Source organism: Bos mutus, chromosome 2 (assembly GCF_027580195.1).
Source record: "Bos mutus isolate GX-2022 chromosome 2, NWIPB_WYAK_1.1, whole genome shotgun sequence".
Lineage (NCBI taxonomy): Eukaryota > Metazoa > Chordata > Mammalia > Artiodactyla > Bovidae > Bos > Bos mutus.
In genome coordinates, this window is record NC_091618.1 from 10,464,639 (window position 1) to 10,476,675 (window position 12,037).

Sequence of the window (12,037 nt, forward strand, 5' to 3'; positions counted from 1 at the left end):
TTACAATCTGGCTCTTCAAATGTTTCTCTCTGTTGAAGTTAAAGATCACAAGAAGATGATACAGATAAAGGTCTATGTGGAATGGTGGTACCTTGGTGGAATTAAAATGGTATTGATTTAGTTTGTTTAAAACCCTCCAGTGGCTTCCAGTTGCACTTAGGATAAACCCCAAACTCCTTCCATTGCCTGCAAGGCCCATACCTGACTCTGTCCCATCATCCATTACTCTCCCCCCTTTCCCTTTGGACCAGCTGCACTGTCCACCTGAGTCCTTCAGACATCCTAGTCTCATTCGTGCTGGCTGGGTATGCTGGATACACAGCCTTCTCCAGAGTGTCATGACTGGTTCCTCATGTCAGGTCTCAGCTCAGTTGCCGCCTTCTCACAGAGACCTTTACTAACTCTCACTCTACCATATACTCTGTTTGTTGTCTTCAATAGCATATAACATTATGAGAAATTATCTTGTTTATTTGTGTACATGTTTATCTACCCCCACCAGACTATGAGCTCTCAGTCCATCTTGTTTTCATGTAGTGTTCCCAGCAGTCTGACACATAGTAGTTCAGTTCGGTTCAGTCGCTCAGTCGTGTCCGACTCTTTGCAACCCCATGAATCGCAGCACGCCAGGCCTCCCTGTCAATCACCAACTCCGGGGTTCACTCAAACGCACGTCCATCGAGTTGGTGATGCCATCCAGCCATCTCATCCTCTGTCATCCCCTTCTCCTCCTGCCCCCATTCCCTTCCAGCATCAGAGTCTTTTTCAATGAGGCAACTCTTTGCATGAGGTGGCCAAAGTACTGGAGTTTCAGCTTTAGCATCATTCCTTCCAAAGAACACCCAGGGCTGATCTCCTTTAGAATGGACTGGTTGGATCTCCTTGCAGTCCAAGGGACTCACAAGAGTCTTGTCCAACACCACAGTTCAAAAGCATCAATTCTTCGGCGCTCAGCCTTCTTCACAGTCCAACTCCCAAATCCATACATGACCACAGGAAAAACCATAGCCTTGACTAGACGAAACTTTGTTGGCAAAGTAATGTCTCTGCTTTTGAATATGCTATCTAGGTTGGTCATAACTTTCCTTCCAAGGAGTAAGCGTCTTTTAATTTCATGGCTGCAGTCACCATCTGCAGTGATTTTGGATCCCCCAAAAATAAAGTCTGACACTGTTTCCACTGTTTCCCCATCTATTTCCCATGAAGTGATGGGACCAGATGCCATGATCTTAGTTTTCTGAATGTTGAGCCTTAAAGCCAACTTTTTCACACTCCTCTTTCACTTTCATCAAGAGGCTCTTTAGTTCTTCTTCACTTTCTGCCATAAGGGTGGTATCATCTGCATATCTGAGGTTATTGATAGTTCTCCTGGCAATCTTAATTCCAGCTGTGCTTCTTCTAGCCCAGCGTTTCTCGTGATGTACTCTGCATATAAGTTAAATAAGCAGGGTGACAATATACAGCCTTGACGTACTCCTTTTCCTATGTGGAACCAGTCTGTTGTTCCATGTCCAGTTCTAACTGTTGCTTCCTGACCTGCATACAGGTTTCTCAAGAGGCAAGTCAGGTGGTCTGGTATTCCCATCTCTTTCAGAATTTTCCACAGTTTATTGTGATGCACACAGTCAAAGGCTGTGGCATAGTCAATAAAGCAGAAATAGATGTTTTTCTGGAACTCTCTTGCTTTTTCCATGATCCAGCGGATGTTGGCAATTTGATCTCTGGTTCCTCAGCCTTTTCTAAAACCAGCTTGAACATCAGGAAGTTCACAGTTCACGTATTGCTGAAGCCTGGCTTGGAGAATTTTAAGCATTACTTTACTAGTATGTGAGATGAGTGCAATTGGGTGGTAGTTTGAGCATTCTTTGGCATTGCCTTTCTTTGGGATTGGAATGAAAACTGACCTTTTCCAGTCCTGTGGCCACTGCTGAGTTTTCCAAATTTGCTGGCATATTGAGTGCAGCACTTTCACAGCATCATCTTTCAGGATTTGAAATAGCTCAACTGGAATTCCATCACCTCCACTAGCTTTGTTCATAGTGATGCTTTCTAAGGCCCACTTGACTTCACATTCCAGGATGTCTGGCTCTAGCTGAATGATCACACCATCGTGATTATCTGGGTCGTGAAGATCTTTTTTGTACAGTTCTTCTGTGTATTCTTGCCACCTCTTCTTAATATCTTCTGCTTCTGTTAGGTCCATACCATTTCTGTCCTTTATCGAGCCCATCTTTGCATGAAATATTCCCTTGGTATCTCTAATTTTCTTAAAGAGATCTCTAGTCTTTCCCATTCTGTTGTTTTCCTTGATTTCTTTGCATTGATCGCTGAGGAAGGCTTTCTTATCTCTTCTTGCTATTCTTTGGAACTCTGCATTCAGATGCTTATATCTTTCCTTTTCTCCTTTGCTTTTCGCTTCTCTTCTTTTCACAGCTATTTGTAAGGCCTCCCCAGACAGCCATTTTGCTTTTTTGCATTTCTTTTCCATGGGGATGGTCTTGATCCCTGTCTCCTGTACAGTGTCACAAACCTCCGTCCATAGTTCATCAGGCACTCTATCTATCAGATCTAGTCCCTTAAATCTATTTCTCACTTCCACTGTATAATCATAAGGAATTTGATTTAGGTCATACCTGAATGGTCTATTGGTTTCCCTACTTTCTTCAATTTAAGTCTGAATTTGGCAATAAGGAGTTCATGATCTGAGCCACAGTCAGCTCCTGGTCTTGTTTTTGTTGACTGTATAGAGCTTCTCCATCTTTGGCTGCAAAGAATATAATCAATCTGATTTTGGTATTGACCATCTAGTGAAGTCCATGTGTAGAGGGTCCTCTTGTGTTGGAAGAGGGTGTTTGCTATGACCAGTGCGTTCTCTTGGCAAAACTCTATTAGCCTTTGCCCTGCTTCATTCCGTATTCCAAGGCCAAATTTGCCTGTTACTCCAGGTGTTTCTTGACTTCCTACTTTTGCATTCCAGTCCCCTATAATGAAAAGGACATCTTTTTTGGGTGTTAGTTCTAAAAGGTCTTGTAGGTCTTCATAGAACCGTTCCACTTCAGCTTCTTCAGTGTTACTGGTTGGGGCATAGACTTGAATTACCATGATATTGAGTGGTTTGCCTTGGAAACGAACAGAGATCATTCTGTTGTTTTTGAGATTGCATCCAAGTACTGCATTTCGGACTCTTTTGTTGACCATGATGGCTACTCCATTTCTTCTAAGGGATTCCTGCCCACAGTAGTAGATATAATGGTCATCTGAGTTAAATTCACCCATTCCAGTCCATTTTAGTTCACTGATTCCTAGAATGTTGACATTCACTCTCGCCATCTCCTGTTTGACCACTTCCAGTTTGCCTTGATTCACGGACCTAACATTCCAGGTTCCTATGCAGAGTTTGCATAATTATAGGTATCTTCAATCACTTATTTACAAATTTAAGGAAGACTAATCTTGGGGATTAAGGGTAGATAATCTAGACTCAGTGGGCTTCCCAAGTGGCTCAGTGGTAGAGGATCCACCTGCCAATTCTGGAGACATGGGTTTGCTCCTGGGTTGGGAAGATCCCCTGGAGGAGGAAATGACAACCCACTCTAGTATTTTTTGCCTGGAGACTCCCATGGACAGAGGAACCTGTCAGGCTACAGTTCATAGGGTCTCAAAGAGTTGTACACGTCTGAATGACTGACCGTGCACGCATGCATCATCTGGACTCAGAGTGCCTGGGTTGAAATCTTTGTTCTCTCACTTATTTGTTGTGTGACTTTGGTCAAGTTAATCTATCAGTGCCTCAGTTTCCTCATCTGTAAATGAGGCTGATCAGATGTCATCATTGTTATGAAGGTTGAGTTATCGGGTGTAAACCCCTTCAAAAGGAATCAGGCACATGATAAGTACTCAGTGTTATCTCTGATGATTTCTTTATGATAGTTTAATTCTCAGAGGGTAATTTTCTATTTTTAAAGTTTATTTGTGAAGGGAAGATTGAAATAAGATGTCCTGTGGTTCAGTATTTGATTCTCATGTTTAATGCTCTCTTTCAATGCAGTTGCTTTGTTTTCAAACCCTTCTGCAATGAAAGCTCTTTCCTGGGCAAGGTCTCCTAGAGTATTTTAAACTCAGGCCTTTAGGCCACATCCCATAACCTTGAAATGGACCACATTGAAGTTTGGTTTCAAAATTCACTTATGCATTCATTAACAAATAATTACATGCTTGTCATATCCGACACTGTTCTGGGTATTGGAAATACACTAATGAACTAGGCAGAAGACACTTTATTCTCTCAGAGCTTTTATCTACATATGAAAGAGATGGATGAGAACAAACAAGTTGAGTGAACACAGGTTTTAGATGTAAGTGCTATAAGGAAGCAGGGTCTCTGGTAGAGAGTGCCCCAGTTTCAATGGGGCGTTCAGAAGGACCTGCAGGGAGATCACATCTGACCCGAAACTGAACTTGACGAGAAGGAAGCTGCAGTGAGAATCTCTGGAGGGCAAAGATCCTGGGAGGAGAGACCAGCTATGAAAAGACCCTGAGGCAAGAGTGATGAGCCTGGGGGACTTTGCTGATGTTCCAGTGGCTAAGACTCTGAGCTCCCAATGCCGGGGTGGGAGTCAGGGCTCAATCCCTGGTGAGGGAACTAGATCACACGTGCCGCAAAGAAAATCAAAGATCCTGCATGCAGCAGTGAAGGTCAAAGATCCCACATGCCACAACTAAGACCCAATGCAGCCAAATAAATAAAAGAAGGAGGCAGAGTGAGCAAGGGAATGAGATTATAAAGGCAAGTAAGGGCTACATTTAAGTCAACATAGGCCATGGTAAAAATTTTCAATTTTTATATATGATAATCTATGATTTTAAGGTGAGAGTTATATAAGATTTACATTTAAGAAGTCCTCTGGCATCTATGTAGAAATGGTTGATAGGGAGAAGAACAGAGAGATCATTTGGGTGAGTCATTTTAAAAAATACTTATTTATTTGGTTACACCCAGTCTTAGTTACAGCACGTCTTTAATTGAGACGTACAAACTGTTAGTCATGGCATGTGGGATCTAGTTCCCTGACCAGGGATCAAACCTGGGGCCCTTGCATTGGGAATGTGGAGTCTGTCACTGAACCACCAGCGAAGTCCCTGGGTGAGTCTTGTAGTTGTGAGAGATAAGAATGGCTTTGCTTGGGTGGAAGCAGTGGAGTTGGAAAGAAGTGGATAGGTCAGACCGATGAGTTGCTAATGTAATAGGTTAGGAGAGTGAGGGGCAAAGAGGCTTTTGCTAACAAGATTGAAAAATACTTCAGATAAATAATGGTGTGGCTTACCTACCCATGTTCAAAATAGGGCAGAAGGTCCAATTTAGAGGTAAGACAAAACTAAAAACTAAACTGCCAAAACTAAAACTAAAATGCCCCAAACTGAAATTGCGTAAAATATCAGCACGTTCCCTCCCAAGTGTGAGCTAATGGCTCTGCTGCCCTGCCACTTGTACTAGTCCACTTCACAAACTCAGTTTTGCAATCTGAGTGTGGTACAGAGGTGCCCCAGCTTCAGAGGATTATGGAAGCCCCATTTTGCTTTCCTAGCCCTGTGCTCTGCACCTAGGTGTAGAGATGCTTCTGCCCAAAGTGATCGACTTTTTCTGATCCAAACAAAGTGCCATAGTAGTCACCACCAGGGCCTGGGGCCCTGGAAGCTACTTGCCCATCAGTCTTTTTTTGGAAACCTTTCCATCTGAGAAAAGATACCCAGCATACCACTTTATGAGTCATCTATAAGGTATGAAAGCTAAAGTGCAAATTTTATGTTTTATCTTCTCCCTGCTGTATTTTCCTTGGTGAGAACTATGGAGATATCTGTGTCTTTTGAAATTCTTGTGGGAACTTTGCTCTGGTGTGTGTTAAGTTGAGGAAAAACAAAATAAAAAAATAAATATAATTAGCATGTTAAAAAAAAATTTGGCCATGCCCCATGGCATGCAGGGTCTTTGTTCCCCAACAGTGGATTGAGTTCGTGCCCCCTGCAGTGGAAGCACAGAGTCTTCACCACTGGACCACCAGGGAAGTCCCCAGGTCATATTTTGTTAAGCAGTTTTTATGTACCTTGCACCATGCTTTACCTCCATTATGTCACTGAATCCTTGCACCAGCCCTCTGAGGTACATATTATTGTCCTTCATTTTATAGATGAAGAGATTGATCCCAGTAGTGCCCAGGTGACTTACACGTAAGGTCACACAGCTTGTGAGTGGCAGATCCAGACTTAACCAGAGGTTCTAGCTCCTAATACCCATGTTCTTAGCCTCCGCACTAGCACATTCCTTCTTTATCTTTGTCTCCTCATCTTTCAGGTAGATGGGAAATTGCTATGCTGGCTATGCACACTTTCATACAAACGGGTCCTTCAGAAGACCAAAGAGCAGAGGAAGCACCTGAGCAGCTCTTCCCGTGCCAGCCACCAGGAGAAGGAGCAGTATAGTCGACTGAGTGGCGGCAGCCATTACAACAGGTAACCCCAAGATGCTTGAGATAGAACAAGAGGTTCTGGCAGGTCAGATGTAATACACAAGTAGTCATGGAAGATACTATTTTGTCTAAATTTTTGTATTTTCTCTCTAGTTACTAATCTACAGAGGGAATCTCCTTTGATGTATTTTATAATTCACATATCATCCAAGGGCCAGAGAGACATCCATAAGGCATTAGGGTTTTCTGACTTGGTTTGTGTTGTATCTTAAAAGTTTGTATTCTCCCCACCGTTAAGAGTGGATTATCTCCCTAGAAGACCAGACATTCCACATTCTGAGGAAATGCAACTTTTCTTATGCATATTTGGCTAGGAGATAGATATTCTAGGTTTGTCCTTATAAGATCCAGTCAAAATGATGCCCCTTCATTGTTGTCTTAAGCTTCCTTTCAGAGTATCTGTTGTGTTGTTAAGAGTTCTGGCTTTGGATTGAATCCTGGGTCTGCCAGGTTCTCTGTATGGGATCTTGGGCAAGTTTTTTCATCTGTAAAATGAGGGAAATATTAACTCATGGAGTTGCTGTGAAAATAAATTATATGGTATGTGCATAGTGATTAGTTTTATAACTGGCATATAGGAAGCTTCAGTACATGATGGTTATGCGTTGTTATCATTACCTTTATGATTTTGTTTGTTCATTGTTAGTTACCTTCATGGACCAGATTCTCTGCAAGGAATGCAGAGATGAGTAAAAAGAATCACTCTGTTTTCTAAGAGGTATGCAGCCTGGTAGGGAAGACAGACCTGTAATCAAAGTATTGCAGGATAATCTGAGGGTGTCACAGTGAAAGCATGTCAAGATACAGGCATAAGAGGCCGTGGTAATTAACTGCCTGGGGAGGTCAAGCAATGAAAGATCAGAGAAGAGCTGACATTGGAGCTAGATCTTAGGATAAATCAGAATCGTCAGATAAGGAATGGGTGGAGGGAATAGCAACTGCAAAGACATGGAGGGCATAAGACCACATGGAACTTAGGAACAGCAGATCCTTTTATTTTGCTGGAGCTTATGATTGGGAGCAGAAAATGGGATGGAAAGGAATCCAGCAGACCTGGTAAGTAACATGATCTTGATGTTAGTAATTTTAATAGGGAGCCACTGAAAGGACCTGTGTTGGGGAGGGACGAAATCTACCTTAAAAAAAAAAAGATTAACCCAGACTATTGTGAAGAATGCACTGGAGGAAAAGAGGCTGGGGGCTAGTTAAGAAGCTTTTTTGGTAAGAGTCCAGAAAGAGATGTTAATAGAGAACCTCAGGTAGTGGCACTAAAGATCGAAGAGGTAGATTCAGGAAGACATTTCAGAAGGAGAATTATGTGTAAATTAGATAATCTGATGAACAGGTAGATGGGCAGGAGCTGGGTGAATAAAGGATAATTCTCAGGTTTCTTACTGGGATGAGTGAGTGAATCCTTATCTGAGAGACTGTCAGAAGGGGAAAAAAGTTCAGTTTTGGAAAGTTGAGTTTGAAGTGTCAAGAACTATTTAGCTCTTTTTTGTGGCACCTTTGAGGCTATCGGCTGCTCCAAGGTGAAGCAGAACATCTCTTTCGCAGCCACTGGCTGCCAGAAACTCACTGCAGTGGACAGTGAACGCAGACTTTGTACCGTCTGTGAGAAGTTCGTGGCTGTGGAAGTTGCTGCTGATGCTCCAGGTAAAGAATGGAGGATTATGTGTTCGAATCAGTGGTGGGAATGACAGGCAAAGGACCATGAAGCAGGCCATGAAGCAGGGTGGTGACCCATGGCAGTGTCCACCTACTACTGAGTTAAAGAGTATTCCTGTTACAGGCCAAGGAAAACTGGAGAAGGAAAGAGCAAATCTGTATAGGTTGCATTGTGAATGCCAATCTGAGTGTCCTCAATTTGGTCATTGTCAAAAAGGGAGAGGAGGATATTTCTAGATTTACTGGTACTACTGGGACTCCACCTGGGGCCCAAGAGCTAGAGTCTGCAAACTTTATAATCTCTGAAGTAAAGATCTTGATTACTGCCTCCTGTACAATGTCACAAACCTCTGTCCATAGTTCTTCAGGCACTCTTATCAGATCTAATCCCTTGAATCTATTTGTCACTTCTACTGTATAATCGTAAGGGATTTGATTTAGGTCATACCTGAATGGTATAGTGTTTTTCCCTAGTTTCTTCAATATAAGTCTGAAGTTTGCAGTAAGGAGTTCATGATCTGAGCCACAGTCAGTTCCTGGTCTTATTTTTGTTGACTGCATAGAGTTTCTCCATCTTCAGCTGCAAAGAATATAATCAATCTGATTTCGGTATTGACCATCTGGTGACATCTATGTGTAGAGTCATCTCTTGTGTTGTTGGAAGAGGGTGTTTGCTATGACCAGTGCATTCACACTAGCAAAGTAATGCTCAAAATTCTCCAAGTGAGGCTTCAACAGTATGTGAACTGAGAATTTCCAGATGTTCAAGCTGGATTTAGAAAAGGCAGAGGAACCAGAGATCAAATTGCCAACATCTGTTGGATTATCTGTTGAAAAAGCAAGAGAGTTCCAGAAAAACATCTACTTCTGCTTCATTAACTATGCCAAAACCTTTGTGTGCATCACAACAAGCTGGAAAATTCTTAGGGAGATGGGAATACCAGACCACCCTACCTGCCTCCTGAAAAATCTGTATGCAGATCAAGAAGCAACAGTTAAAACCGTATGGACATGGAACAACGGACTGGTTCCAAATTGGGAAAGGAGTACATCAAGGCTGTATATTGTCACCCTGCTTATTTATCTTATATGCAGTGTACATCGTGCGAAATGCCGGGCTGGATGAAGCACAAGCTGCAATCTAGACTGCTGGGAGAAATATCAATAACCTCAGATATGCAAATGACACCACCTTATGGCAGAAAGTGAAGAGGAACTGAGGAGCCTCTTGATGAAAGTGAAAGAGGAGAGTGAAAAAGCTGGCTTAAAACTCAACATTCAAAAAACGAAGATCATGGCATCCAGTCCCATCATTTCATGGCAAATAGATGGGGAAACAGTGACAGACTTTATTTTCTTGGGCTCCAAAATCATTGCAGATGGTGACTGAAGCCATGAAATTAAAAGATGCTTCCTCCTTGGAAGAAAAGCTATGACTAACCTAGACAGCATATTAAAAAGCAGAGACATTACTTTGCCAACAAAGGTCCGTCTAGTCAAAGCTATGGTTTTTTTAGTAGTCACGTATAGATGTGAGAGTTGGACCATAAAGAAAGCTGAGTGCCAAAGAATTGATGCTTTTGAACTGTGGTGTTGGAGAAGACTTTTGAGAGTCCCTTGGACTGCAAGGAGATCAAACCAGTCAATCCGAAAGGAAATCAGTCCTGAATATTCATTGGAAGGACTAATGCTGAAGCTGAAACACCAATACTGTGGCCCCTGATGCAGAGAACTGACTCACTGGAAAAGACCCTGATGCTCAGCAAGATTGAAGACAGAAGAAGGGGATGACAGAGAATGAGATGGTTCGATGGCATCACCAACTCGATGGACATGAGTTTGAGCAGGCTCCGGGAGTTGGTGATGGACAGGGAAGCCTGCAGTCCATGGGATCACAAAGAGTCGGACACGACTGAGCGACTGAACTGACTGAAGCAAAGACAATGTCCACCAGTATGTTGTGAGAAAGCCCTGAAGCAGAGATGATGAGAAAACTAGGACCAAAGCACCCAAAATCCAGCATCTTTTTCTTCCACGTGTTCTGCAGCTCAAATGTCAGCATATTGCTCTGAAGAAACAGTGTACTAAGGAAATAAGGAAGAGGTGCAGAATATGCTAAACTTTTGGCCAAGAGAACGAAGGAGGCCAAAGAAAAATGCAAGGAACAGACTGTCAAGAAACAGAAGCTATCCTCTGAGAGCTTCGACCTCTGTGTCTGTGCCCAGTCAAAAATAAGATGTTCTGGAAGTAGCAAGAAACTAAGATCTGATATTAAAAAAGATTATTATTTACTGCTTAGGCTATACAGATATTAAAAAAGATTATTATTTAGTGCTTAGGCTATTATTTAGGAGCTTAGGCTATAATTCAGAAGAGGTTTGAACATGAGCCACTGGTAGCATACAAGAGTCGGTGGTAGCAGAGCTAACTTTAAAATGTGGATTTCTGTGGCCCTACCCCAGAGTTTAATTCGGTAGGATCTAGGATGGAATCCAGGAATCTGCTTTGTTTTATAAACCTCTCAGATGATTCTCATGCAGATGATCAGGGGAACATCATTTCCACCCACTATAATAGTTGTTAAAACCATACTCTTGACTGATACAACTTAGGCTGGAAACTGAAAACAGATTATAGAAGCACTCAAGGATGGAGTGAGTATTTGAAAACCAAATCTCTAATCAGGGTTAATATGCAAAATATATAAAGAACTCAACAGTATGGTGTTTGCTCAAAAAATTAAAAATAAAACTATCATAGGTCCCAGCAATCACTTTAGTATGTATCTGAAGGAACTGAAATTAGCATTTCTATTCCTTTATTCACAATACCTAATATATGGTAGCAACCTGAATGTCCTTGGAGGGATGAATGGTTGAAGAAAATATGGAATATACATTCAATGGAATATCTAGCCATAAAAAAGAAGGGAATACTGCTATTTGCTACAACACAGATAAGCCTGGAAGGCATGTGCTAAGTGAAATGAGGCAGAGAGAAAGACACACACCATGTGGTATCATTTTTATGTGCAATCTTAAAAACTGATTTCATAGATATAGAGAATAGAATGGTGGTTGCCAGGTGCAAAAGGAGAGGGAAATGGGGAGGGTTAGGTTAGAGGGTGCAAACTTTATTAGAAGTAGTTCTCAGTTCTCATGTACAGCTCAGTGACTGTATGCTTCCAAGTTGCTGAGAGGAGATCCTAAGCATGTTGTTGTTCAGTCACTAAGTCATATCTGACTCTTTGCGATCCCATGAACTGCAGCACGCCAGGCCTTCCTGGCTCTCACTGTCTCCCGGAGTTTGCCCAAGTTTATGTCCATTGAGTTGGTGATGCTGTCTCAAGCATGCTCACCATTAAAATAAAATGGAATTCCCTTGGCAGTCCAGTGGTCAGGACACTGCGCTTCCACTGCAGGGGGGACAGGTTCAGTCCCTGGTTGGGTAACTAAGATCCCACAAGCCACGTGGCACAGCCAAAAAATAAAATCAGGTATGCAAGATGATGGGTGCATTAATTATCTTCATCTTGGTAGTAATCGTTCTATAATATATATATATAAAATTGTCGCCTCGTACATTTTAATTAATGTACAATTATATTTGTCAGTTATAAAGTTGGATGTGATGGGGAGAAGGCATGATCAGTGGTATCAAATATTGAAAAGAGGCCAATAAGAAAAGGTCTGAAAAATCCTTTGGGCTTGGCAATTTTACATCCATCAAAGTAAAAGGGTTGCAGATTAGTTTCAGAGACTAAAACTGATCTTTAGGGTTGTCATGAGACTCTTAGATACTAGAAGATTTACAGAAACAGAGTGAAGAAGAACTGGACTTAGTGT

General features: G+C 42.0%; 1 protein-coding gene across 2 annotated transcripts in view; it reads left to right on the forward strand.

Moving 5' to 3' along the window:
- Window positions 1-12,037, forward strand: part of FAM76A (family with sequence similarity 76 member A) — a 32,642-nt gene that overhangs the window by 5,995 nt on the left and 14,610 nt on the right. For both annotated transcript variants that reach the window (XM_070383755.1, XM_070383748.1), the window contains exon 5: window positions 6,350-6,507. In XM_070383755.1, the coding sequence (XP_070239856.1) occupies window positions 6,350-6,507 (158 nt within the window). The remainder of the gene's footprint in view (window positions 1-6,349; window positions 6,508-12,037) is intronic.